General features: G+C 49.5%; 8 protein-coding genes across 8 annotated transcripts; 5 read left to right on the forward strand and 3 right to left on the reverse strand.

Annotated features, from left to right (window-relative positions):
• Positions 1-788: 788 nt before the first annotated feature.
• BDQ94DRAFT_177169 (beta subunit of fatty acid synthase) lies at positions 789-7,628 on the forward strand (the record flags this gene model as incomplete). The annotated part of the gene is made up of 6 exons (XM_026772837.1): positions 789-815; positions 887-978; positions 1,107-6,211; positions 6,253-6,863; positions 6,949-7,350; positions 7,614-7,628. 6 exons carry the CDS (start codon positions 789-791, stop codon positions 7,626-7,628), a joined length of 6,252 nt encoding a protein of 2,083 aa, XP_026628066.1.
• Positions 7,629-9,148: 1,520 nt separating this feature from the next.
• BDQ94DRAFT_158425 (cytochrome P450) lies at positions 9,149-10,921 on the forward strand (the record flags this gene model as incomplete). Its single annotated transcript, XM_026768948.1, has 4 exons — positions 9,149-9,223; positions 9,284-9,434; positions 9,505-9,837; positions 9,903-10,921. The coding sequence occupies 4 exons, from the start codon at positions 9,149-9,151 to the stop codon at positions 10,919-10,921; spliced, it is 1,578 nt and encodes a 525-aa protein (XP_026628067.1).
• A 438-nt stretch (positions 10,922-11,359) lies between these two features.
• Positions 11,360-12,585, reverse strand: tpcM (methyltransferase tpcM). Its single transcript, XM_026776847.1, has 3 exons — positions 12,131-12,585; positions 11,955-12,054; positions 11,360-11,900 (listed from the first exon to the last, which is right to left on the reverse strand). Exons 1-3 carry the CDS (start codon positions 12,512-12,514, stop codon positions 11,455-11,457), a joined length of 930 nt encoding a protein of 309 aa, XP_026628068.1. The 5' UTR covers positions 12,515-12,585; the 3' UTR covers positions 11,360-11,454.
• Positions 12,586-13,097: 512 nt separating this feature from the next.
• On the forward strand, positions 13,098-13,360 carry BDQ94DRAFT_9223 (uncharacterized protein). Its single transcript, XM_026776848.1, has one exon. The coding sequence runs from the start codon at positions 13,154-13,156 to the stop codon at positions 13,319-13,321; it is 168 nt and encodes a 55-aa protein (XP_026628069.1). The 5' UTR covers positions 13,098-13,153; the 3' UTR covers positions 13,322-13,360.
• A 1,069-nt stretch (positions 13,361-14,429) lies between these two features.
• BDQ94DRAFT_140148 (V-type proton ATPase 16 kDa proteolipid subunit) lies at positions 14,430-15,754 on the forward strand. Its single transcript, XM_026765567.1, has 6 exons — positions 14,430-14,572; positions 14,641-14,653; positions 14,710-14,839; positions 14,902-15,058; positions 15,123-15,226; positions 15,292-15,754. The coding sequence occupies exons 1-6, from the start codon at positions 14,556-14,558 to the stop codon at positions 15,363-15,365; spliced, it is 495 nt and encodes a 164-aa protein (XP_026628070.1). The 5' UTR covers positions 14,430-14,555; the 3' UTR covers positions 15,366-15,754.
• Positions 15,755-15,815: 61 nt separating this feature from the next.
• BDQ94DRAFT_9253 (putative MFS transporter) lies at positions 15,816-17,534 on the reverse strand. Its single transcript, XM_026776857.1, has 3 exons — positions 17,259-17,534; positions 17,147-17,209; positions 15,816-17,097 (listed from the first exon to the last, which is right to left on the reverse strand). Exons 1-3 carry the CDS (start codon positions 17,461-17,463, stop codon positions 15,839-15,841), a joined length of 1,527 nt encoding a protein of 508 aa, XP_026628071.1. The 5' UTR covers positions 17,464-17,534; the 3' UTR covers positions 15,816-15,838.
• Positions 17,535-20,041: 2,507 nt separating this feature from the next.
• Positions 20,042-22,205, forward strand: BDQ94DRAFT_177172 (MFS transporter). The gene is made up of 3 exons (XM_026772838.1): positions 20,042-20,223; positions 20,292-21,226; positions 21,282-22,205. The coding sequence occupies exons 1-3, from the start codon at positions 20,151-20,153 to the stop codon at positions 21,873-21,875; spliced, it is 1,602 nt and encodes a 533-aa protein (XP_026628072.1). The 5' UTR covers positions 20,042-20,150; the 3' UTR covers positions 21,876-22,205.
• Positions 22,206-22,925: 720 nt separating this feature from the next.
• BDQ94DRAFT_158430 (Fructosamine kinase-domain-containing protein) lies at positions 22,926-24,489 on the reverse strand (the record flags this gene model as incomplete). The annotated part of the gene is made up of 6 exons (XM_026768949.1): positions 22,926-23,016; positions 23,072-23,075; positions 23,201-23,823; positions 23,900-24,059; positions 24,112-24,164; positions 24,362-24,489. The coding sequence occupies 6 exons, from the start codon at positions 24,487-24,489 to the stop codon at positions 22,926-22,928; spliced, it is 1,059 nt and encodes a 352-aa protein (XP_026628073.1).
• Positions 24,490-25,362: the final 873 nt, after the last annotated feature.

Consider the following 25,362-nt stretch of genomic DNA (forward strand, 5'->3'; position numbering starts at 1 on the left):
TTGATTTCCGAACTTGTTGCAGCCGTTCCCCGCTGACATCGGACGTGGGTGCCAGTGCGGCACCAGCCGTAGATTCCACAAAACCATCACCCAGCAGACCCTTATCCGCAGCTGATGGCGCCTACACGACGAACGCACTATAATTTGTGTTTTTGAAAATATCATGTAATTATACTAAGAACCGAAGAAAGTCGATGAATACACCTTGTAACTGAAGTGGAGAACGGTGCCAAGGATTCAATTCCTTCCTGTCGGGCCAAAATGATACGGTGGCTTACTACACAGTATATTTCGGGTGGCTGTGGGTGAGACAAGTTGACGAGAGCCTTGCAGCTCACCAGATCCATATTGATAGTATTTTGTGTGCCGATCACTTATATTTATCCACACGCTAGTGCAGGGAATCTATCTTGGAAATTTGCGATCACCGCCACATTGACCCTCGTAATATACATATGTAACTTACAATGTACGACATGTAACAGTATCACAATACTGATACACACGTATTGTCATGTGTACGAAGTAATTAGCAACGAGAACCGATATTAATTTCAGCCAATCTAAAATCTCACGTAGCTGCAGGAACATCGCTGGTTTCAAACCTGAAACAGCAACATCAACCAACACAACAGGTGCAGTCGCATAGAAGCTCAATAGTAATTATTACGCAGCAGAGATGGTCGAGTAAGGTGACCGCCGGCAGGATCTTAGATTGAGGGTCCGACACGTGGATGGCTGCGATGGAGTATCCACTCCATATGCGAAAGGTGCAAAGGATACGGGACATGCCCAGGGTGGCGGAGGTGTTCCTGGTAGGCTGTGGTATCGAATGGAGTAAGATTGCTGGCATTGAAAAGTTTCTTCATTAAGCTATATTACGCAGACATCCGACTACGCGGCTCGTGGCGTGGATAACAGCAGAGCTTCATTCTGCCGCTACATACAACACAAATCATGGAGAGCCCGTGGTCATCGGTAGGATCGCAAGATTCTTCTTCAATCTTTGAGGCACCATGGGAGGAAATGCGACAGCAACAATCACTTTTTGCGGACGAGATTTCATTCGAATTTGGGGCGGTTCAATGCTCAATTCCTATTTCCAGCCAACTTGCACCAAGATGCCGGCTACTGAAAGATAAATTCGCCAATTCGATAGCGACATCTTTACAGCAATTCTCCAGTCCCCTCGAGCTGTGCTCCTCCTTTATACGATTCATCCTTGACTATGCACACGATGAACTATCGAGTACGTCGGTAGATGTTGCAATTCTCCGAGATATTCTGAGCTTCGTTCAAACCAGCTTGCTTCGGAATGAGAACATCAACACCGTTTTGACCTCTACGAATGGCGACCCCGCCGTGGATCGCTCGATTCTGCGCACATACTTCCAGGCTTGTGCCCTGACCAACCACCGATGCACCATGGGGACCAGTGAGCTCCTCGCCAGCGCACAAAGAGGCGAGGCAAAGCTGTTTGCGCTATTCAATGGCCAAGGGGTAGAGAGCTACTTCGAGGAGCTTGTGGAGACTTATAGCATCTATGAAGAACATCTTATACCCCTTGTGCATCTGATGTCCGAGAGGCTCGTCCGCCTGGCTGCGGATGACCAGTTCAAGGACATCTTCCTGCATGGACTTGATGTTCAAGCCTGGCTCAGCACTCCGGAAACTTGTCCTCCTATCGATTACCTCACCACAGCGGCGGTTAGTCTGCCGCTCATTGCTGTCTCCCAAATGGTGCAATATGCCGTTGCATGCATCAACCTGGGTGTTACACCGGGAGAGATGCGACAATTCCTGTCTGGGGCAAGCGGCCATTCCCAGGGAGTCGTCGTAGCCGCCTTCATTGCGGCTGCTGCATCGTGGGACGGCTTTTATACTGCCGCCCGACAGGTGATTGAGGTGCTCTTTTGGATCGGTGCCCGTTGTCAACGGACCATAGGTACCACGAGTCCTACGTCCGGCCTGGAGTCATCACCCCCGTCGTACATGCTCAGCATCAAGGGGATTCCACAGACTGCGTTGCAGAGACAGATCGAGCAAATCAATGCCCAACTCCCCGCACAGCAGTCTGTGCATCTCGCTCTGGTAAACGGCCCGCAACAATTTGTCGTCGCCGGGCTGCAATCGTCTTTGCAGGCCTTAGAAAGAATCCTCCAGCTGCCAAAGAATGGTACATCATCGGCCAACACTAACTCGTCTCGGATTCCCTTTCGCCAACGCGCTCCCACAATAAGCACCCGCTTCTTACCCATCGGCGCCCCTTTCCATTCCCCACACCTGGAGAGGACGGAGAGTTTGCTTCTCCAAGACCTGGCGCCCTTCACTCTCCGCGGAGTTGACTTAGCCTTCCCGGTCTATCACACGGAAACTGCCGAGAATCTTCAGAGCAGTGAGAACCTCATTCCCCAGATCACACAGATGATTTGCACTGGTCGGGTCCAGTGGGAGATGCTCCAGCAGAAAGTCCTGCCTGGTTTCACCCATCTCCTGGATTTTGGACCTGGAGCAGACGCCGGGATCGGCAGTCTTGTCGGCCAGCAACGCGAGGGCACAGGCCTGCGGACTATGATTGTCTCCGCTCACCGGGGAACGAATCCAAATTTGAGCTACGCGGGTGACTTTTACGCCCGGTATGCTGCGGTCCGATACAGCCCAACCTGGTCTACGGATTACGCCCCATCCCTTGTTCGCTCACCCATCACCGATCCTCAAATCCTAGTCGACACCAAGTTCACTCGCCTCATCGGCCTTCCTCCGGTCATGGTGGCCGGGATGACCCCGACCACAACGTCGCCCGACTTTGTAGCGGCAATACTCAATGCCGGATACCACGCCGAGATAGCCTGTGGCGGCTTCCCCGACGCTGACAAGATGCGTGAGGGTCTCATGTCTCTCGCTGCAGCCATCGCTCCGGGTCGAGGGATCACCTGCAATGTGATCTACGCGAACCCGCGCGCAATGGCGTGGCAGATCCCCTTGCTGGCGGAATTGCGGCGATCAGGAGTCCCGATCACAGGATTGACAATCGGGGCTGGGGTACCATCTGCTGAGACTGTGCAAGGCTATATCGACGAGCTGGAGTTGGAGCACATTTCTCTTAAGCCGGGGTCCAAGGGCGCAATTGATGCAGTGCTGGAAATTGCACGTGTTCGTCCTGATTTCCCAATTATCCTTCAATGGACTGGCGGCCGCGGTGGAGGCCATCATTCCTACGAGGATTTCCATGAGCCCATCCTTGACCGGTACGCGCAGATCCGGGCCTGCTCCAATGTCATTTTGGTGGCAGGCAGCGGCTTTGGCGACGGAGAGGGGTCCTACCCTTATTTGAGTGGCACGTGGTCTGAGACCTTGTTTGGTCGGCCTAGAATGCCATTTGATGCCATTCTGCTGGGTAGTAGGGTGATGGCCGCGCAGGAAGCACAGACCAGCATCGCTGCCAAACAAGCCATTTGCGATATCCCTGGTGTTGGGGACTCGGAGTGGGAAGGCACCTATAAGAAGCCTACGGGTGGCATCCTGACCGTTCGCTCCGAGATGGGAGAACCCATACACAAGGTGGCCACACGAGGTGTGAAGCTCTGGGCAGAATTGGACCGGGATATCTTCAGCCTCCCCCGCGAGAAACAGAAAGGCGCGCTGCTAGCTCGCAAGGAGTATTACATCCGCAGGTTGAACGAAGATTTCCAGAAAGTGTGGTTCGGACGGGATGTTACTGGAGCCGTGGTCGACTTGCAAGAGATGACCTATGCGGAGGTTTGGCAGCGGATGGTGGAGTTGCTATATCCGTCACATTTACAGGCGTGGATTGACCCTTCATTCCGGACCTTGGTCTTTGACTGGACCCGGCGCATGGAGGAGAGACTTGGTTCCGGTGCAGTAGCGAATGGCAAAACGATCCGAGCTGTCCTCCGAGACTCGTCACAACTCGACCATCCTGACCAGTTTCAGAAGGATCTTTTCGCCGTATATCCGCAAGCTAAAAAGGAAGTCATCACTGCAGCCGATGCCGACTACGTGGTTTTGCTTTCCCGTCGCCGCGGACAGAAGCCTGTGCCCTACATTGTGGCCTTAGATGAGGATCTAGAGTACTGGTTCAAGAAGGACTCTCTGTGGCAATCAGAGCGCCTCGAAGCTGTCTTCGGACAGGATGTTGGGCGAGTTTGTATCCTCCATGGACCCGTGGCTGCACAGTATACCAGGACACCCAATGAGCCGGTCCGCAGCATACTCGAGAGCTTTCATAATTACTACATAACTCTGACACTGCAAGAGCGATACGCTGGTGAGGTCTCTGAGGTTTCATTTGCGCAAAAAGCGGAGGATATCGAGTCGTTTCCCTTGGTGTGCGAAAGTTTTGCAATTGAGCAAGGGAGCAACGCCGTCACCTACCGAGCCTCGGATCTAGATCGCCAGCCTTCTTGTGAACAGTGGCTGAAAACCCTCAGCCAAGCAACGCTCGCCCCATGGTGCCGTGCCATGTTTACAGAGCCGATAATTGTCCAGGGTGGAAAGCGGTCCAGTAACCCCCTTCATCGACTATTTGCCGCAACGGGCAGAGGGCGAGTCGTCGAAGTGCGGAATCCGCAATCGTCAGAGATGCCGGAAATCCTCATCAGGGAGGTAGACTATCAGAGAACGACGGGGAGAAAAGTACGACCGCACTTGATCGCAAGTGCCTCTCTTAGAAGAGCTTCCCCCGAGCCTATTAGCGATATTCTTATGACTCTGAGGGATTCCGAGTCCGTGCCCTTGGAGTTTCGATTTCAGTACAAGCCTCAACTCGGGGCTCCCAGCATTACCGAAGTCAAAATTGACCGCAACTCACGGATCAAACAATACTATCAGACTATCTGGATCGGGAGGAATCCTTCTACAAAGACTTTACTCTCTCCCTCAGAACAGGTCTTTCGCGGCGAGGCAGTTGTCCTGACGCGAGAGATGATTCGACAGTTTGCACAGAGTATTTGCAATCACAACTCCAAGTACACATCGGATTCTTTGCAACTGCCGTTGTATGCACCCTTGGACCTGGCTATAGCGGTCGGATGGAGACCGCTCATGAGTTGCCTCTTTCATCCGCTTGTGTCTGGAGATCTTCTTCGGCTTTTGCATTTGAAGAATTCCTTCGAGTACTGTGAGGGGGTTGAACCATTGAAGGAAGGGGATTCTCTGTCTCCAGAGGGTCGACTGACCTCCATCAAGATCAAGAAGGGACTAGGAAAGGTCGTGGAAGCAGAGGGTACACTCCGCCGAAACAGCAGGCCTGCAATTCGGGTCAAGAGCACCTTTATCCTTCTTGGCGAATACCAAGACTACGAAAGTACGTTTGCGGTAGAAGAAGAGAGGTTTCTCCTCACTATTTCTTCGCAAAAGGATATTGCTCTGCTGAAATCCCGGGGTTGGCTCTTTTTGAACCATGGTATCGATCTGCTGGACTATCTCCACAAGACAATCGAGGTTAAGACCCGGAGCCGATACACTTTCCAAGACCCGGACAAGTACGCAGACCTGTCCGTGGAGGGACAGGTCATTTATCAGCCGGTGACCGGGGAGTCCCAAGTTATAGGATCAATTAACCTCTCCGGTGACACCTACGTGAAAAACCCAGTGACGGACTATCTGCGCAGACACGGTAGTCAATCGGGGAACGATTCTCAAGCACTTCTGCAGCCTCAATCTCTGCTTGACGATCTTGAAATTACCGTTCCGGACTATGCGGCCCAATATGGGCAAGCTTCGGGCGACTGCAATCCTATTCATCTCTCTGAGCTGTTTGCGAGCTACGCCGGACATGAGACCCGAGTAACCCATGGAATGTTCACCAGTGGATGTATTCGAGCACTTGTGGAAGCGCATATTGCGCAGGGCGATCCCTCGCGAATGCGCTCCTGGTCGTGCACTTTTGACGGCAAGGTTTCTCCGGGAGATAGGCTGGGCATCAAGGTCGACCACGTAGGCCTGTCGCACGGCAACCTCTTGCTTTCCATCCAAGTCCACAATAAATCTTCGGGAGTCAAGGTTCTTTCCGCTCAAGCCACGGTCGAGCAACCTCCAGTAGCCTATGTTTTCACCGGTCAAGGCAGCCAGCAGCCGGGAATGGGCATGGAGCTCGAGAGGCAGAGTGCGAGTGCCCGGATGGTATGGCAAACTGCAGACGAATATTTCAGCAAAACTTATGGTGAGGCGGAGAGATCCTCTTATTCTCGTGCGCCTACTGGCATTCAGAACTGACACAATCTACCCTAGGATTTTCCATATCCAAAATTGTACGGGATAACCCAAAGACACTGACTGTATACTTTGGGGGCGTCAAGGGCCGTGCCGTTCGCGCGAACTACACTTCTCTTAAGTTCGACACTGTCGGAGATGACGGCACGTTAATTTCCAAGCGCGTCTTTCCTGAGATCACCACATCCTCCCGGTCCTATACGTTCCGCTCCACCAATGGCCTGCTGCATCAGACGCAATTCACACAGCCTGCTCTAGCTTTGATGGAGATGGCACGATTCGAAGACATGCGGGCGAAGGGGGTTGTGAGAGAAGACAGTCTGTTTGCCGGTCATTCGCTGGGCGAGTACGTGGCGCTGGCTGCAATGGGCAGGATTTTCTCCATTGAGGAGGTGTCGGCCCTTGTCTTCTACCGGGGCTTGACGATGCAGAATGCGGTCAAACGAGACGCCGAAGGTGCTACCGACTACTCCATGTGTGCCGTCAACCCGACCCGTGTCTCGCCAAAGTTCAGCGAGGAGAATCTACACTGGTGTGTGGCGGAAATTGCCCGCATCAGGGGATCAGGAGGACTGCTTGAGATAGTGAACTACAACGTTGCTAATATGCAATACGTTTGTGCAGGAGATGTGAGTTCATGTTCCTTATCTCTCTTTACGGGCCTCAGCCCCTGGGATTTCGCAAGTCAAATAGCCACTAACCTGTGATTTACAGCTTCGTGCACTGGCTACTCTCTCAGAGCTCCTGGATGCACTCGCATCTGGCGCCTTGCATCTCACTAATGTGGACGACGTGAAGACCTTCATCCAGAAGACTCTGACACGACTTGAGTCCTCAGTCACGGCAACAAAGAAGCGGATAGTTTTGCAACGCGGGCGAGCAACAATTCCGCTGAATGTCAATGTGCCCTTCCATAGTAGTCTGCTCCGCCCTGGAGTGGATTCCTTCCGCTATCTCCTCCATAAACATATATCCGAGGCAATGGTCGAACCGGATCGACTCATTGGAAGGTACATCCCGAATCTGGTCGCCAAGCCCTTCGAGCTCTCGAAGGAGTATGTCCAGGGTATCATGCAGTTAACTAAGAGTCCTGTTTTGGAAGGAGTTCTTCAGAAGGTGAGTGTGGAATGGTAGCTCCTTGTGGACTATATCTAATGAATGACTTTTCAGTGGCCGCTATTATGAGGAGAGGTACAGAGTCACTAGTGATTTTACTTGCATGTTGACAATTACTTGTTATTTTCTAAGGCGTTGGTATGGTGTGGGTTCGGGGGATATATTGACTTGGAGCTTTGTATAGCATTAGGGTATAGAGAATGTTATTTGATGATAGTCTGCCATTCAAGCTAATCATCGACAAATATTAAATCCGATAATAGAACATAGGGCATTGATTGGCCGAAATAAGTCTTCGAGGCCTTATAATTGGTAAGTATCTCGATATCTACGACAGGTTTTCTGTCCCTGTCACGAGAGTGTCCTGCAAGGGAATGATTCATGCGAGTGAGATCTACTATTACCTACCTCTATATTTCTCAAGACGCCTTGGGTTGTGAGGTTTCCTTCCTGCTTCATGGCCTTGCACTTAGATGACGGGGGTAACTGTTACGCAGGATGGTCTGTCCCCATCTGCGAGAGAGGAAATCCTTCATCGAGCGTGCCCGATACGATCGAGGAGATCGGGTGTGAGGGCGGTAGATCTCACCGTCCCTCTGTTTGAAGACAGGGCTTGTAAAGAGATACTTTAACACACCGTAGACCATCCTCAAAGCATCATCATGGGCATTACTATTTATTACTATATGCTCGGCCCCCACCTTCGAGGCGAGAAATACGGAGATAAATCCTTCAATGTCTGTGTCCTTGGCCTCCGAAACGAGTAGAACAAAATGACTATTTAACGCTTACTGATTCACACTGCATATTCGTTTGCTTACAATCAGGAATACCTGAGACAAACTAATGCAAGCACACTGCCACGTTGTGAACCTTGTTTCTGCCAATGTAACGTGAGCTAAATACCGGGTCGATCCTCGCCGTTCGATTCTGCTCTACTGGGGGCTTTCCGACGTTAAGCGATTACAACCTCCAATCTAGCTCGAGAAATGGCAGTAGTAAGACCTGGCATTTGTCGGTGTGAGTGGAGTCATCACGAAGAACGGACCCCCTCATTGCTCTATTTCCATCGCTTCCGGAGGATCTGCAGTAGTCACTCCATGTGGCTTTACCCTCCCATATCCTGATCTGATGCTGTCAGCATATATGATCCTAGATTAGATCACCCCCCTTTGTGCCACGTCTTTGTGGATCAGTGGGGCATCCCCAATGGGTTTTGGAGGCCGGGGGCTCAGATCACTCATGACTTTCTGCGGCGGTTCATAGGTTAGTTGGCTAAGTGGAGATTGCCTTACATCGTAAGCATTTACATAGTAAGCACAGTAAGTCGCCATAGTCCGCCGTGGCATCTCCGAGACGGGGAAGGCAAGCAGGAATCCTGAGTTGGCTGACGATTATGCTTCGCATTTACGGCTCAGTAGGGCTGTGTTTTGTAAATAACAATGATACTGTTTGAAGTATTACTACGATTGGGCACTATGTATTATCACTCAATATGTCACGGGCTCCGTAACATGGCTATGCCACACCAACTATCTGGTTTCGAGTCCCAACCAGATAGCATCAACACGTGGAATAACTAGCGAGGTTTCAGCCAGGATGAAACTGCGGATGGCGAAGTTAGATTGCCTGACCTCGTGTTGGATCAACGGTTCAATCTTAGAGGCCTTCCTGCTTGCCATGGCGTCGTCAATCGCCAGCATAAGTTGCAGAGGGGGACCGGTGTAGTTCCTTCTTTTCATCAAAGTCCTTCTGAATCCTTAAAATTGTCACTGAGAGAAAAGGGAACAGGAACAATATGATCGACTCTCAAGTCTTGTCAGCTTTCGCCCTCAAGGGACTCCTACTGGGTCTCATCGTGTTGAGCTGCACCGTCTGTCTCCAGCACACCCCTGATGCTATGGATACCTTTGCTAACATTGGCGATTAACAGGTAGCTGGACTCTGCATTTATCGACTCTTCTTTCACCCGTTGGCTAAATATCCCGGTCCCTGGCTGGCAAAGACCACCAAGTTGTATGCTGGTTATCATGCATGGCGTGGGGACCTGCATCTGGATATGTGGAGATGCCACGAGAAATACGGTAAGTATCTCTTGGCTATTCATGGCATATGTATACTGGATGACTGACGTCAGTTTTCCTCTCTTATTAGGTGACTATGTCCGATATGGACCGAATAGCCTTCTCGTCAATACCGCCGACGGACTGCATGATATATACAGCCACGGGAAGAACTTCAAGAAGGCTCAACGCTATGCCGCCATGGTGCATCGGGCCCCGAACACATTAACCGTGATTGACAAGAAGAAGCATGGCAAGAAGAGGAGAGTCATCAGCCAGGGCTTCTCCGATTCCGCACTCAAAAACCATGAGGTTGTCATCCTGGAACAAATAAAACACCTGTGTACCCAGCTGAAGGCAGGGGAGGGAGGTAAGCCGGTGCCGGCAGACACCTGGTCTACCCCCAAGAATATGGGCCGAATGAGTATGTGCTCCACATTATTATACCACCGATGTCAACCAAACTAACGCAAAACCATGTTTTTCCAGCCGACTACCTCGCCTTCGACGTCATGAGCAACATCATCTTTGATTGCCCCTGGTCAACCCTGCGCTTCCCCACCTTCCGCTTTGTCCCGGAAGTGATTGAGAAGTCCAACGTTCGAGTCGGGACACTGGCCCAGTCGCCCGAGCTCAGCATATTCCGACTGGACAAATACCTTTTCCCCGAGGCCATAAAGGCTAGGGACATGTTCATCGGGTTTGTCGATGTGATGCTCACCCAAGGTATCGAAGCCGCCTCCAAGACAGGCAAGGGTGTCTTCGCACTCCTCGCGAAGGCCAAAGACCCGGAGACTGGTCTTCCACTACGAAACCGAGAACTAGGTGGCGAGAGCGCGACGCTGATTGTCGCGGGGACTGATACCTCCTCCACCGCGATGGCGGCCTGCTTCTTCTACCTATCGCACAACAGGGCGGCCTATGAGCGCGCAGTGAATGAAGTTCGCAGCGTCTTCTCATCCCCCGAGGAAATCCGCATGGGTCAGCAAATGAGTCAATGCGTATTCCTGCGTGCCTGCATTGACGAAAGCATGCGTATGTCCCCGTCGGCGGCGGGATCGCTGTGGCGCGAGGCAGAGGAAGCAGGAGCTACTGTGGACGGACAGTATATTCCCCCAGGTGTGGATGTAGGAACCTGCATCTACAGCATTCACCATAACCCAGCATACTACCCTGAGCCGTTCTGCTTCCAGCCCGAGCGCTGGATCGCGGATGAGTGTCGCTCGGTGCAAGGGGATGTCGGACGCGCGCGATCGGCCTTCAATCCTTTTTCTATTGGGCCCCGAAGTTGCATTGGCAAGAGTCTCGCCTATGTGGAGCTTCATCTTGTGTTGGCGAGGGTGCTTTGGGAGTTTGATATCCGCCTGCCGGAGGGGGATTTGGGGAAGACTGGTGAGGGAAAAGTAGGAGCTGAGTATGGCAGGCATCGTCTTGATGAGTACCAGCTCTATGACCATTTGACGGCTGCGAAGGTGGGGCCATATCTGGAGTTTTGCCCACGAAAATAGGTAGTGGAGATATATTGCTTTGCTGGATATTTTGCATTGTATATGTGGTTGGGATTTGGCGTTTTTAGTACTAGCATGGGTTTTTATCACCAAAGAAATTTATTTCTTTATTTCTTTATTTCTATTCTTTCCTTTCCTATTACCTAAAGAGACTAATTATTGAATGTCAGACTGTCTGTGGGATATAGAAAAACCGTAGTCGCCGACGACTGGGACTTGATATTGAAATTGTTCCAGGATTATCCTCCCAATTTCGTGTGGTCGCTTTTTCCACGCGGCCATTCGGCAGCGAAATTGCGATCCCTGGAACATGCCCTGTGGGTGCGAAGGCATTATAGGCAACTCTGTCCCATTTGCATAACATATGCGTCATAATTTGTATTTGTGCGTTAGCATTGATTGAAAGCATCTTTTGCGCGAGGTTAGCTGTCAAAATAGGTCAGGTAGATATTTATAATTAGGCACCGATAACAAAGGCCATAATACTTTTGGATCTATAAAATGACAGCCTGTTCCACCAGGTCTAGACAGATCTACCTCCTTTTAAAGAGTAGAATGACAGTTGAATGACCCAGTTTGAGTTCTCCACACCAGTTATCTCCCAAAGCTTTCTTAATCTCAGCGAGAGTAAGATTCACGCAGTCCTTATCTGTGCCCGCCTCCTCTGGATGAGCTGCTCTCCATCTTGTGACCATACTTGCAGTGCCTAAGCTAGTTCCTAATCCTTCGAGTGATGTTTCTTTTGCACGAACGAAAAAGTCTTTTCCATCGGATAGTATCCCACCGCGGTCCCATTCAAGACGCCGATATTCACTCACTGGGAATGCCGTAATAGGAGGATTCAGATGCCACGGAAGTACCAAACTATCGTACAGATCGCTTGAGAGCCGATTTGGAGGAAGCTCATAGGGTTTCAATATATCTCGTTCAAGATGGAAAAGTGCGTTTTGCACTTCAGCCGCGTGAGGTGTTGATGGGTCTGTAAGTTGAGCTTGTTAGCATGGACTACACAAGGAAGTCGAACAATACTTACGGCAGTACAACGAAGCGCATGTCCAGAGAGCTACAGTGCCTCCTGGATTCACAATCTTTGCAGCAGATTCCCAGAATTCCCCCATCGAAAACCAATGTGCCTTTTGTTTAGAAGAGACGTCGTTTCAGCTCTCTACACCAGTCCTCGGGCGGGATGATGGGGCAGGTTGGACTTACTGCCATTGCCGAAACCAATAAATCCACGCCATATTCGACATTCTCTATTCTAGCACAATCCTCCGCAGTCGCGACCTGGAACTCGATGGGGCTATTTGATTTGGTAACACCGCCTAGACGTTGCGCAGTTTGGATCATCTCGAGCCCAGGATCAATCCCCACCGCGCATTCAAAATGGGGAGCCAAGTCACGGGTTGCATTTCCTGGGCCGCATCCAACATCCAGGAGAGTTTTGAAATTACCATTAGACTCTGCATGATAGCGGAGAACCAAATCATATAGCTCAGCTGGATAACCCAGACGATTTTCAGCATACCGGGTTGCTTGACCAGTAGTGTAGTATCGGAATGTTGGGTCAGATAAACCCACACCACTGTTATTCATCTTCGACAAGTGCAGGTATAGGGAAAGGCAGGGTCAGAGAAATCAAGCGGAGCGTGGTAAATGACTCACTTGATTTAGTCAGTATATAATTATGAACTGCGGGGTAAAAGGATGACATTTGATGTGAGTCATTGATAAGTAGATAACTAACTGGTTAATGCACGGTGACGCTTAATTGCCGCGGTTATAGTTTACTAAAACGTTTGAACTCGCTCATCTAATCTATGGTCAGCAATCCAGTCACAAGAAAGTAGATAACTAATTATTGAACACACTTCTAATAATAGTCAGCTTCAATTAGTCTTTCCTGCGTTATAAGCCTCTAGGGGACCACATCATCCTGCACCGGGTATTGGTAGCCCCCTTATTTGATAATCTAGTGTAACAAGATAATAAAGAACCTGGATGCTCTTGGGATGAGCAGGCAATTAAGGCGGCGGGAACTGGGTTTGAGTGAATCAGGAGTGATAGGCTTGGAAGTTTAGCAGTATCCTAGAAGGGCACAACACGTCCGCAGACTCATTATGAAGCATGCCGTTTCAGACTGTTTGTGGGATATAAAATACGTATTCAGTGACATAGAGCGGGACTTGTTATTGTCTAAAGGGCTTCCGTTACAGAGCACTCAGAGGGTAATTTATGGAGAAGTTGAGAAAATTTAAGGCCAGGATTATGGGATCAGACAACAATGACCAAACAATAGAAAGACCAGCGCAGCCGCATCTTCATCTAGGATACACCAGCACTATGGTCAGCATAGCGCTCGGTAGTTGCTTAGCTCTTGGGTTTACGCTTGTGCACGCCTAAGCCTGTCCTTCTCAAACAACACCTGGAAAATTTGTCTTCTTTGGGCAGATGAAAGACGCATAAGTGGGCCCACTTCTGGCTCTGCCCCAAGAATTTCAGGCCAGTCAGTGTGCTTGAACTGCCGGGGTAAGTAGGTGGAAGTTCTGAGCTGTAGAGTTTTGAACAAGCTTCATGGCTTCAAGATTGCACGAACGCTGCTTCGGAGCCCTATTTGTTGACCTTCCAGTACTTACATCCCGTCTATGCCAAGAAGCTTATCCGTATACCATATTCCAGGAAGAAAAGCACTGACCGGGTGCACGAACCGTCTCAGCCCTAGCGGGGAGGCATCACTTGATGAGTCGAGGCCAGAAAACGACCTAGGCTGCAATGTACGAAAGGGTCTGCTTTTCTAAGTGGTCACTGGTCAGCACAAGTGAGACAATCCCCACCTCGAGCGGGATTATCCGCTCGATGAGAATTGTGGTTGCCTGCCACCTCATCGTTGTAACATACAACAGCCCAGGATAATATTAAGATAAGAAGGAAAAGCGAGTCGCCTCAGCTACGGTGAAGCAATTCTATAAGCGCTAGTTTAGCCAAATATTTTCTATTGCTTATTGCGGCATACTCTCTATGCTGAGATATGTAGAAAATAGCCGAAGATTGACCGGTTGGCTAGACGTCACATAGACTTGATTTATTTAACCTTTCTATCCAAGGAGGTATTGTATATCTATGTGAGGAAAGATGGAAGGGGATATATAATAAATATATTTGATTTATCACTTCAATATATATTTCGCTACATAAGCCAACATTTATCAACACAAGCCATTTTGTATGTGAAGGGGTTAACAATAAAGTAATTTCCCAGTATCCAGGAATAAAGCATTTTAGTATGTCGAGATAAAATCAAACCAGTAGTCTATTTGCTTCCCCTGGAGGGTTGCCAATATCGGAGTTTCTTGTATAGATGGCTAAAGATTCTGTCGGGAGCCGTAGACGCCCAATGGGTGCTGCCTATTGAGGAACAGGGAATTCGCTCCATCGGCCGATGAACCAACCATAGATAATAACGGAGCATATCCAATCGGTCTAGGCAAAGGGTCTTCGGACACAAGTCCGTCTTGAGTTGGTGAGGGGTATAAAGCTGCCTAATCTCCTGTGGTCAATTTTTTCCTAGCCTCAGACTATCCCTCCATCTACGCCAGCTTAGTGTCAAGGACAGAGAAAGAAACAAAGAGAAGACGCGATGGTATCCGAATTCTGGTCAGCACCCCAAAATATGTCTCGTGTGTCTAGGAAATACGACAGTGGCTAACGCCGCTAATCTTCAGTCCGAGCTATGGAGTGAGTACTTCCTAGTTGTAGCTGAAGCAGACAAAGATGGACGTTAACCTGTCAAGCCCTTCTTCGGAGTCCTGGGATGTACGAGCGCCATTGTATTCACGAGCTTTGGGGCAGCCTACGGGACTGCAAAGGCCGGGGTGGGCGTTTGTTCATCCGGTGTCTTGCGGCCGGACTTGATCGTCAGAAGTACTATTCCATATCCATAGTAGGACCCTGCGGCTAGCGTTCTACGAGCTGACAAGTTAAAGACATTGTGCCCATTGTTATGGCCGGCATCCTAGGCATCTACGGCCTAGTGGTTTCGGTGCTGATTGCCAACAACCTCGCGCAGGAGATGACTCTATATACGAGTCTGCTTCAGCTGGGCGCCGGTCTGGCGGTTGGGCTTTGCGGGCTGGCTGCTGGGTAGGTGAAGCTTATCTTACTGTCTGTCGGAATTAGCGGTTGGCAACTGGCTGATTGATGTCAGGTTCGCGATTGGGATTGTCGGCGATGCAGGGGTGAGAGGAACCGCGCAGCAGTCAAGACTTTATGTGGGAATGATCCTTATTTTAATCTTTGCTGAGGTCTTGGGTATGTCTCTTTAACGTCTATCTGTCCGACAAACGGAGTGAATGCTAACATAGTTGGTATGGTAGGATTGTACGGCTTGATCGTCGCGCTTCTAATGAATTCCAGGGCAAGCGTTATTGACTTTAAATGCAGTAGCTGATTGAGCAATTTTCAGTACAGCATATTGGGTCTGTGAGAGTTGTACCCCAGGATGCTCAAACTGCAGCAGATCAAAGTCCCAGGTATTTCGGTCTACGGTAGTCGGCATTGCTCTAGTCCAGCGCGGTCTCTGTGTAGAAGAGCTGCGGGTGGTTTCTGTAAAGGACAGTCAAGAGAGGAAGAATTAAATGGATCTTGTACAAGCAGGATGCAACCATAATAGCAGATCCAGAATTGGTCGTGCATGAGTTTTTGTCCGGATGTGGCCATCACGTGCCCGTCGGCACCATCTAATGCAGCCAATAAGGCTTGTGCCTATACTATGTTTTTCATTCCTTCAGCGCCGCCAGGATTGTCGGCAGTTAATGGCTCCTTCAAGCGATGATCTACAATACCCCGACTACTGGCCTGTAAGATCACTTGTAAGAAAGACCCAATTACGGGTTTCATTGCTCATAATCTCATATAAACATATCATAAGAACCACCGGAACCCAACAGCCCCCGGCCCATCGCGCAACCTTTCAGTCGGGACATCCTGTGCGCGCATCCTGACCCCCTCTTTACGATCTCTCCTTCGATTATCCAAAAGCATATAGACGCCCAATAGCGAGGCCAGAATAGCACCCGTACCTCCGAATGCACCCACCGTTACGAGGGCAGGCAGATACTTTGGCTTATCCTTCTCCCGGAAGACATTGCTCGACACCAAGCCCATCAAGTTCGCCAACGGCACGCCGATACTCGTCAGCAGTACACGCTTGTTCTCGTCTGCAATGTTGTTGTTGTACCAGGTGGAGAGCAGCACGGACGGTGCGGAGGTCCCCCAGGTCATCATGAAGGTGGCAAAGTACGCTAAGTGGATCTGGCGATCGACGTCATTGATAGCGGCATAGATCATGAAGCCCGTGAAGGTGAGGAGGAAGCCTAGGACGATGAATGGGGCACGAAGGCGGACGGCGTCGGATGCGAAGGCGAGAATAATGAGCATGGCTGCTCCGGTAACGTTAGGGGCCACTGTGTAGAGGTTTGTTTTGACGGTGGAGAAGCCCAGACGTTGGATGATCTGGGGCATGAAGAGGGAGACGCCTTGCAGGGGCACACCGAGACAGATTTCGATGGCGAGGAAGGCATATGTGGAGGGGTGGGAAAAGATACCGAGAGCGGAGCGGAGGCGGAACGGCTCGTCGACGATGGCGGAACTGTCGACTTGGATGCGGTGGTGGGCGAGGAGCTTCTCGTCTTCGCTGAGGAAGGACGCTGTCGAAGCGGACCGCGGGAGGTACCAGAACGCGAAGCAGGAGAAGAGGACGGTGACACCACCTTCAAGGATGAAGAGGTACCGCCAGTCCGGGAGCGAGGAGTCTTTGATTTGGAAGACACCAAAGGCGAGTAGGCCGGAGAAGGCATTGGCAATGTTGCTGGCTGCGTAGAAGATGGCAAGCCGACGGGCGAGCTCGGCACGCCGGTAGAAGGTTGTGAGGTAGTAGATCACTAGTGGGAAGAAGGCCGCTTCGGACATGCCGAGGAACCAGCGCAGAGCGAACATGCCACCGAAGTTCTTGGTCGCGGACGACAGCAGTGTGAAGGAACCAAAGGAGAACATGAGGACGGGGAGTACGCGGGCGGGACTCCAACGTTTGCCGAGCATAGCGAAGGGAGGCGCGAAGATGACATATGGGACGTAAAAGATGGAGAGGAGAAGGTTGTATTGCCCGGGTTTGAAATTGAGATCTGGTGATGTTAGCAATGGACGATACACAGAGAGAGAGGGATAGGTTACCGTCGCTCATGCCGGCAGTTTCAGCATTACTGAGGTTGCCTTTGTCCAGGGCATTGAAGAGATCTATAACCATTAGCAGGTGGTGAGATGGATGGTGATGGACAACACGCACACATTAACGCGAGCACCGGAAGTATACGAAAGTCGAAGCGACGACAGAGAGCCCGTTCGGCCTTGTGGTCAATGACCTGGACGACATCCTCGACGACCCCCGGGACAGAGCCGTAGCGGTTGATGTGGGAAGCATCGTCGGTGATCGAGTCGCGTGTAACCGACTTTGGGGCTTTCGGGGGCGGATCCGAGGCTTGGGCGATCATGGTTCCTCCCGACGGCAGATGTATGTTAGAGCTAGGAGGATAGGAAGGGGAGGGTGGAGGGAGGGGTGTTTTCAAGAGGTGACGACGCAAGGAGGGAAGGGAGAAAGACGGTCTGCTTTATGCATAAACGAGAATGGACAGGAACAGGCTTATCAGCCGGCCGTGAGGAGGATAACTGGGACCCCCCACGGCTTCTCCGCAGATCTGGCGATGCGACGACGGATGCGGCAAGGTTGCATCGCGGTTGCTCTTATCAGCCGGAGAGATAGCGATCGCGATATCGGCTGCGATGCCAGCTATCAGCACCCCTGTCACTGGCTCGAGATAGCTCAGATTAAGGGTCTTGGCTGCGTGTCACCGCTCCCTTCCTGCAAGATAGACCTATGTAAGCAGTCTGAATAATAGTTAGTTGAAATCATCAACTGCAGGGTCTTGAAGGGGGGGGTTGAAGATGAGAACAAATTGAGTTTTGCTCTTCACTAGGGTTACACTGACCCTCATGTGAACTTCCCCGCATTCAAGCTTCTCCATGACGCGGACCGACTCTCTGGTCCCTTGGATACGAGTGGCAGCCCTTCAACATTTGCCGAGGTGCAGACTTCCCGTGACGCACGGTGACTCTTCATGCTGTCAGTGCGCTGGCCTGTCAAAATCAATAACACGGAACATTTCCACCCTGTCTGTTGACACTCGACAACTAACAATCTTTCTTACCTTACTACTTGCTCCCGGGACAATTGCAACGTCATAGGTAGGGGCCATAAGGACATCCTCTTGGTGCACCCCATGACCAAGGTTTAATCGCAGAAGCCCATTTGTTTATACAGCACGAATACATGCCGTACATTGAGCGTGCTATCCTCCGGTATGTCGAGAGCAACAGAGCTTATTCACGAGCGGGTACCCGGCAGACAGAAATACTGGGGCTCAGGAACCCGATATATCTCAAGGTAACCCATTTTCTGCTAGGCTTTTTGACCAAAACTACACATCAGTCCTCGTCCAGAGCCTTGACTGAATTGTGACCATCATCAGGAATTCTTTTCTGGTCGCTTCATCTCCAGTCGCGATCAATCAAGGGGGCACAAATTGCGAGTGCGTGGTAGCCCGTCCAGAGCTGAGAGCCCGATGAGCAGACGCTCCTCTGTTTATGAATTGCAAAAAAGCGCCCTCTTTATCTGCGGGTGGTCCATGAAGATGAGATTAAATGCAGCCATCTCTGACCAATATCCCAAGTAGATGGATGCATGAATGAAACGTTGTCCATACATACACCTAGAGTTGCGATCGGCGGCATTGCACCCATTTGCGGATCTCTGGTCTAGCTGGTTTCCGCACTTTTTAGTCAAGGCCATTCAACTCCCTCAGGTGGCCAAACTCTCGAGTGGGCAATTTCATTTTATCAGCTGTAACGCTACATAATATCCGAATGATAACTACTCGGCAGTCCAAACGAGACTGGAACAATTTTTGGCTTGCTATCCAACCGTCGCTGGGACACTTTTCGAGGGCTTATGTCTATATCACATTTGCCACATTCACATTCATGATACCGTCTTTATGCGCCCACACGGCAAAGACGAAAACCGAACACTTGTGGTAGGTTGCTTTATCGTCGCTGCAGATTACTGCTCCTCCAGGTTCATACACAGCTATTGCGGTCATCTTAGCCTAGACTTTGTTGTTATGGTCGGAGCGACTGATCATTACGATTACTTATTGCAATCATCGCCTGTCGAATGCGGGATTAGAGCAGCACATTTTCAAAGATTGCATTGGGAATCTCCAATATCCACCAGCCTTAGGTTAACTTTGCTGAAGTCACTTTTGGTTGACGTGACCCGATAAACGGCTCTAGGGCTTCAAATTTTTACACATATATTATTTCTGACCCCGGTGCACTGCAAGGAAATCCCCATCCGGATGAGCCCCGAGATTCTGACATAGACCTTGACGCCTATCGAGGATGTTGTGTTCAAACCGTTTCAGAATCCTAATGTCCCCTTCCTGATAAGCGAGCATTAGTCGCTCTACGTCCAGATTAAATTGAAGATGAGATAAGTAATCGGATGAGTGCTTATTGTACCGTTACTTTGCTTCCCGTATCACCCCTAGAAGGCATCTTCTTGAAGATCCCTGGGATCTATTTGCCACCAAGGATAGGCAACGGCCAGCGTTTAGTCACCCATTGATACTGGCAAGGTGCATGACCAACGCTATTCTTGCGGGCCGATATCATCGGAAATGACGACCAGAAAGTTGTGTTTCATCATTATCGAGATCCTAGGCTGTTAGGTAGTTATATGTTGACACCATTGGCGGAAAGCTATCTTACCATTGATATGGGCTGATAAGGCGCCTCGAACTGTTGAAGTTGCGGTCGCTCGGAATGTCCCCGAGGCGACCTGTTTGTGGTGGTTTATGTAAGGCAGTCGGGCAGCGGAGCAACGGAGACTTACCCGGAGACTTTTGCCCTGGAACTATAGACCGTGTTATTACTCCGAGTATGAACTGACAAATCGACGTCTGAACAGCATCAAATGAAACTGCATTGTGTTTTTGGACGGAGTAGGTTAACATTGACCTCTTTAGGTCACTCTCTTCGCATTTCAATAATGTACTTCTTCACTTCGCTGCAAACCTCTTCGCCCATCACTACCGTCAAATAACAGTCAACTCTATTCACAATGAGTACCTCGTCTCCAGGAGCGCAGGAAACTGCGTCACATCATTCCGAGAATCCATCGAGGAATGGTAATGGTAAGTAGGCCTTGAAGATATCTTCCAAAAGCTAGACGCATTTGAACACGTTGAACTAACTCAGACAGACTCAGGTGTGGTTTCTGAACCGGCTGCGCAAGATGAATACGTCTACGTTGCGGATGGCTACAACTTGATTCGGCGCATCATCTTCATTATGACGGTGTGCTCATCCATGTTTACCAATCAGTTGGGCCTATGCAACAGCCTCTCGACGCTCGAGATAATCGGAGACTCATTCGGTGTCACCGCGCCTGGTCAACTGTCGTGGACAGTATCTGGCTATGGCTTGACTCTAGGCACATTCGTCTTGATCGGAGGACGATTGGGGGACGAGTTTGGCAACAAGGCAATCTTCATCATCGGTATGGGCTGGCTTGCTTTAACTAGCATGATGGCAGGAGTCTCTGTCTATTCCAGCTGGCCCGTCTTCGTCCTTGCTCGTGTCTTGCAAGGCCTTGGTCCCGCCTTGACTGTGCCTAATGCACTCGCCATCTTCGGCAAATCCTTCTCCCAGGGTCCTCGAAACATGGGGTTCGCATGGTTTGCTGCATCAGCCCCAGTCGGTGCAATGGCGGGTCTCCTCTTTGGGGCCCTCTTCGCCATGGCGTGGTGGCCATGGATCTACTGGAGTCAGGCTTTTGGAGTTGCCTTTCTCTTCGTCCTCGCTATGTTTGCAATTCCAAACATGCCTATTGAGGATGAGCATAAACAGCGACGAACGATTCGCGAAACCTTGGACCGCCTTGATATCCCGGGAGGTGCCAGCGGTGTGACAGCTCTGGTCCTGTTCAACTTCGCCTGGAATCAGAGCCTGGTTACTACGTGGGACGAACCTTACGTGTACGTGTGCCTGATCTTAAGTTTTGTATTTCTGGCGGCATTCCTTTACATCGAGATCCGCCTAGCTCGCTATCCAATCCTACCGGTCGCCGTTCTCACTTCCGACATCGCCTTCGTCTTTGGTTGTACAGCAGCGGGCTGGTCCACGTTTGGTATCTGGGTAAGTACTGACCCTTGCCCCGATCATATTTCAACCTAACGACATACATATCTAGCTTTTCTACGTCATCCGAATATGCCTTAACATCGGTGGCCAAACTCCTATTCAACTGGCTGCATGGTTATCTCCTATCCTCGTCACCGGCATATCAACAGCATTAATTGTTGGCAAAATAATCACCAAGGTTCCAGCCCCGTTCATCATGTTGTTTGCAATGCTTTGCTACTTCCTCACTTCCCTTCTCATGGCCTTGCGACCCGTACACTCGATTTACTGGACCTACTTCTTTTTCGCCACCATCATCGCCACCTTCGCAATGGATTCATCGTTGCCTGCTGCCACGATCATCTTCTCGAACGCAGTGCCTCGTCAGTACCAGGGTATGGGATCCAGTGTGATCATGACCATCGTTGTCTACAGTATCTCGCTAGGTCTTGGTTTCGCGGGTACCATTGAGCTTCAGATAAATGATGGCGGACACACGAAGGCAGAGTTGCTTCATGGTTACAGGGGTACGCTCTGGTTTTCCGTCGGGCTGACAGCCTTCGGCACTGTTCTCGCTCTTGTCTTCCTCCTCAAAGACCAGAGAAGACGACAATTGGCTAAGAAACAAGAGGAAGAGGAGAAGACTGATTCAACGGAGGCTTGAATGGTTGAAGGATTGATCAGAAGCTCAGAAGACAGAGGTGGAATGACTAGATGAGAGTCGAGGGCAGTTTGAGAGATTGATCGCAAGTGGATTATACATTGAGGCTATAGACTGGCAGTACTTATGGATTGTGCACAGACTCCCGCCCCTCCCGGTCGCCAGGTGACGAATATTTCCAGGGCCTGGTCAGAACCGCTAATAACTCCTAGGAAAGCTGGGTTACATTACTACTATTATCTAATATATTTGATTTTGCCTGTTCTAGCTTGAGGAGACCTTTGGCTCAAAATTTTGGGGTTAAGCTATCTTCCCAATCAACTATCAGCAGAGAACTTTTTTCCTTCACAGATAAATAGTATATTAATGTACATTTTCTGACTACTCTCTTAACTATCTTCAATGTACAACCGTTTATTATCTTTGTTTTTTACTTATACCAATATATATTCACGTACAAGTATATCTCTCTGCACACTGAGATGTCAAGTTTCTAGAAACCGATAAGTTTCTAAGGTTAATTTATCCTCCAATGTTGGTTCCCATCCGGACCGGCCACTCATGTAATACTATTTAACAGACATCTTTTTGTGACTGAAACTTCTTTACTAGTAGTATTTGTGAAAGCTAAATAAGTTATAATTAGTATTATAAATATTCTTATAGATTTCTCAAGGGCGCTGAGTATAATAAAATAAGAATACTAGTTTTCAAGCTATCATAACAGTATTGATAATAATTAGGAAATTCTGAAAAAATTCTTAGATGTGTATATCGATATCTCATAAATCCGCTCATTAAATTATGATTGATGGCTAATTCAGAAGCCAAGGTTTATTGACCTGAGAACAAGCCTATTGTATGGTACGAAATGGGTGGCCGGTCCGGATTGGAACTACGCTAGATTGTGCAAAGCCTCCCAACCCCGGCCCCTCCTGGGAATGTTCAGTGCAAGGTAATTCAAGGAATGCGCATATCCGTAAATGCTTCAAGGTCGCATTATTGCCACTCTTATCATGGCAGCTATTCTTTCTCAGAACCGTTTAAGGCACCTCACTGAGATCGCCCTTCAGACGCTTCTGAAGCCTCATATTCTACTCCAGACCCGTACCTGGCCACCAAATCTCGGATATCGTTGAGTATCCTAAAATAATGTTCAGTTAGATGCTGGGCACGAAGACACAGGATGGAATTCATACTGCTCTCTTAGTGATGCATTATCCGCAAACAGGGCAGATACGTGGGTATTGAACCGTCTACTACTTGTCAGTGTTTTCTGTATCATCTCGTCACTCAGTCAGACTCTCAGAATTTGTAAAGATCCAAACGCCCGTCGTAATCCTCCTCCGGTGGCAAAATCTGAGCATAGGAACGATAGGCCTCCAGGTATTCGTCACCGAATCGGTTACAGATCGGCCGCCATTGCCCAAATTCGTCTTCATTGGTGTCCCGTCGGTCAGCTTCAGTGCCTTCACCATAGAAACCTGCTAACTCACATTCATTGTAGGCGTAGAAGCAGCATGCATCAAACACAAGCGACTCTCCTGTCTCCGTGTCGATGCCCGAATTGGCGTACCACAGGTCACCATGGATCAGCGAAGGCTTCACTGACCATCCTTCGCTCTCAAGTGGCCGGAGTAGGCGCGGTATGACCCTTTCAAACAACGCTGGAACTAAGAAATCCAATTCTGGGTCCCAGCCTTTGACTGCAGTCTCAAGATCAAGAGCGTGCCTCATGCTCTTAGCAAAGAATATCTCCCAACTATCCTCCCAGTCAGTCATTTGTGGCAAATTGCCATTGTGGGTGACCACATGGAAGCCAAATTTCCCCGTCGGAGATGCGCTGTTGTTATGAAGAGCAGCCAACCGAGCAGCGGATTTATCCGGGTCAGGCATGTCAGCAGCCATATCACGATATCCGCAGAGGAAGAAGTGTGTATCTGGGCAATCCCTGGTAGGACCCCCACGCGATCGGCTTTGGGGCAAAGTTCGGAGCAACGTTGTATATGGCTTTCATAGACTCATACTCCCCGTAAACCATGTTCTTGCCCCTTTCCTTCGTCACGGCCTTGATGAAGAATGAAACGGGTGTTCCATCAGCCAATTCAACGTTGATCCGGCCAGTAGTGCCCCAGAAGCTTATGCCATGCTCCTCGGTGGATATGACACGGCTGCCCTTGGGTAGTTCTGGGCACTATTTGTCAGTGGTAGCCTTTCGCATGGAGGCATCACGGCTTACCTGCCAGCACACTCGGATCGACGGGATCCTCTCTGCTGAAGTCTACAACTGGACTATCGATGTCGTTCATATTGACTGATCTAGCAGTTTTGCGATATGTAATTGGGGACCCCAGCTCACCAATATTATGTGCTGCAGGGTTGTTGCAGCAAATATGGAGGGCAGCAAACGACGAACTTCCCAGGTGAGCTCAAGTCGCAGTAGGTGTCTCGCATGAAGTCTGCAAGGCTATATTTGTTTATATACACACTGTTCGGTCTTCAAGAGCAAGGCTGAGCTAAACAAGAAGGGACATTTTGATATGCCATCCCACCCGGCGTCTAACAGCGTCCATCGTGGCAGGTCAGTGCTAAGCGCCGTCGAAGTGGAGTAGCACATTTTAGTGCACCTACAGCGTTGGATAGGGCTTTGGAGGTGGGTGGTGCGTGTGGTAAGCGCCCACTTCTCTTGGTGACCTAAGATATCGCGTAATTGGTTCGAGGGCTGCGGTGACCATCTAATTGGGTCACATAAGCTGGAATGTTGGGAGGGGCATGGTGTCTCTTCCAATGCTATCTTGGCTTTCCCGTCAAGGACGCCTATCATCCATCCCGCCAAGAATTGGTTAAGGGTGGTAAAAAAATAGGGGATTTTTCACATCTATAGATTGCTCATTCAAGATGTCATAGCAGTAAATTCAAGCTCGGCGAGGCCTTAGTCTGCCAGCTTGGACCATCACAAGATCATGTGTGTGCTGCCATCAGACCAATCATTATCTTAGTGCCCGGCTTTCTACAGCTGTTAATAGCAGCCATTGGGTATAAATAGAGTGACTATACCTGACCTTGTACCTTAACTATAACCTGATTGTTAACTGGTAGTCAGTTTAAGATAAGAAAATTCTTTTATCTGTACAGTTGGGATTGGATTGAAAATATAGAAATTATTTCAATAATTTTCAACTATTTTTCATTGTAATCCAAGAAAATTAAATATGGCAGATAAATTGGTAACTATAAATTACTTATAATTTCACAGATCTTTTGAAATGATAACCTACTAGTAGTAATATAATTAGAATCTAAATTACGTTTGATATTATTCAGGTCAGTGTTTATAATTGCCCAGTGTAAATCAGATCTAATTCCTTCGCGCTGGCCTTCGTACGGTCCCTGGGGTCATGCAATCAACCAATGGCTCCAACTTCACCTGGAGAATTGTCTGCTGGAGAATTGTCTGCTGGAACTGGGGATGAACAAGCTTTTATTGTTA

Source organism: Aspergillus welwitschiae, assembly GCF_003344945.1.
Source record: "Aspergillus welwitschiae strain CBS 139.54b unplaced genomic scaffold BDQ94scaffold_10, whole genome shotgun sequence".
Taxonomy (NCBI): domain Eukaryota; kingdom Fungi; phylum Ascomycota; class Eurotiomycetes; order Eurotiales; family Aspergillaceae; genus Aspergillus; species Aspergillus welwitschiae.

What these genes read in the sequence shown, in the direction of transcription:
- BDQ94DRAFT_9253 (XM_026776857.1), bottom strand. Translation starts at nt 17,463, where the DNA reads ATGATCGCCCAAGCCTCGGATCCGCCCCCGAAAGCCCCAAAGTCGGTT. An exon ending in TCCGGTGCTCGCGTTAATGT is followed by an intron (nt 17,210 to 17,258) that starts GTGCGTGTTGTC and finishes TAATGGTTATAG; the next exon opens with ATCTCTTCAATGCCCTGGAC. An exon ending in AACTGCCGGCATGAGCGACG is followed by an intron (nt 17,098 to 17,146) that starts GTAACCTATCCC and finishes TAACATCACCAG; the next exon opens with ATCTCAATTTCAAACCCGGG.
- tpcM (XM_026776847.1), bottom strand. Translation starts at nt 12,514, where the DNA reads ATGAATAACAGTGGTGTGGGTTTATCTGACCCAACATTCCGATACTAC. An exon ending in TATTGGTTTCGGCAATGGCA is followed by an intron (nt 12,055 to 12,130) that starts GTAAGTCCAACC and finishes TCTAAACAAAAG; the next exon opens with GCACATTGGTTTTCGATGGG. An exon ending in ATGCGCTTCGTTGTACTGCC is followed by an intron (nt 11,901 to 11,954) that starts GTAAGTATTGTT and finishes CTCAACTTACAG; the next exon opens with ACCCATCAACACCTCACGCG.
- BDQ94DRAFT_177172 (XM_026772838.1), top strand. Translation starts at nt 20,151, where the DNA reads ATGAGTACCTCGTCTCCAGGAGCGCAGGAAACTGCGTCACATCATTCC. An exon ending in TCCATCGAGGAATGGTAATG is followed by an intron (nt 20,224 to 20,291) that starts GTAAGTAGGCCT and finishes TAACTCAGACAG; the next exon opens with ACTCAGGTGTGGTTTCTGAA. An exon ending in GGTCCACGTTTGGTATCTGG is followed by an intron (nt 21,227 to 21,281) that starts GTAAGTACTGAC and finishes ATACATATCTAG; the next exon opens with CTTTTCTACGTCATCCGAAT.
- BDQ94DRAFT_140148 (XM_026765567.1), top strand. An exon ending in GCCGGACTTGATCGTCAGAA is followed by an intron (nt 14,840 to 14,901) that starts GTACTATTCCAT and finishes GACAAGTTAAAG; the next exon opens with ACATTGTGCCCATTGTTATG. An exon ending in AATCTTTGCTGAGGTCTTGG is followed by an intron (nt 15,227 to 15,291) that starts GTATGTCTCTTT and finishes TTGGTATGGTAG; the next exon opens with GATTGTACGGCTTGATCGTC.
- BDQ94DRAFT_9223 (XM_026776848.1), top strand. Translation starts at nt 13,154, where the DNA reads ATGGAGAAGTTGAGAAAATTTAAGGCCAGGATTATGGGATCAGACAAC.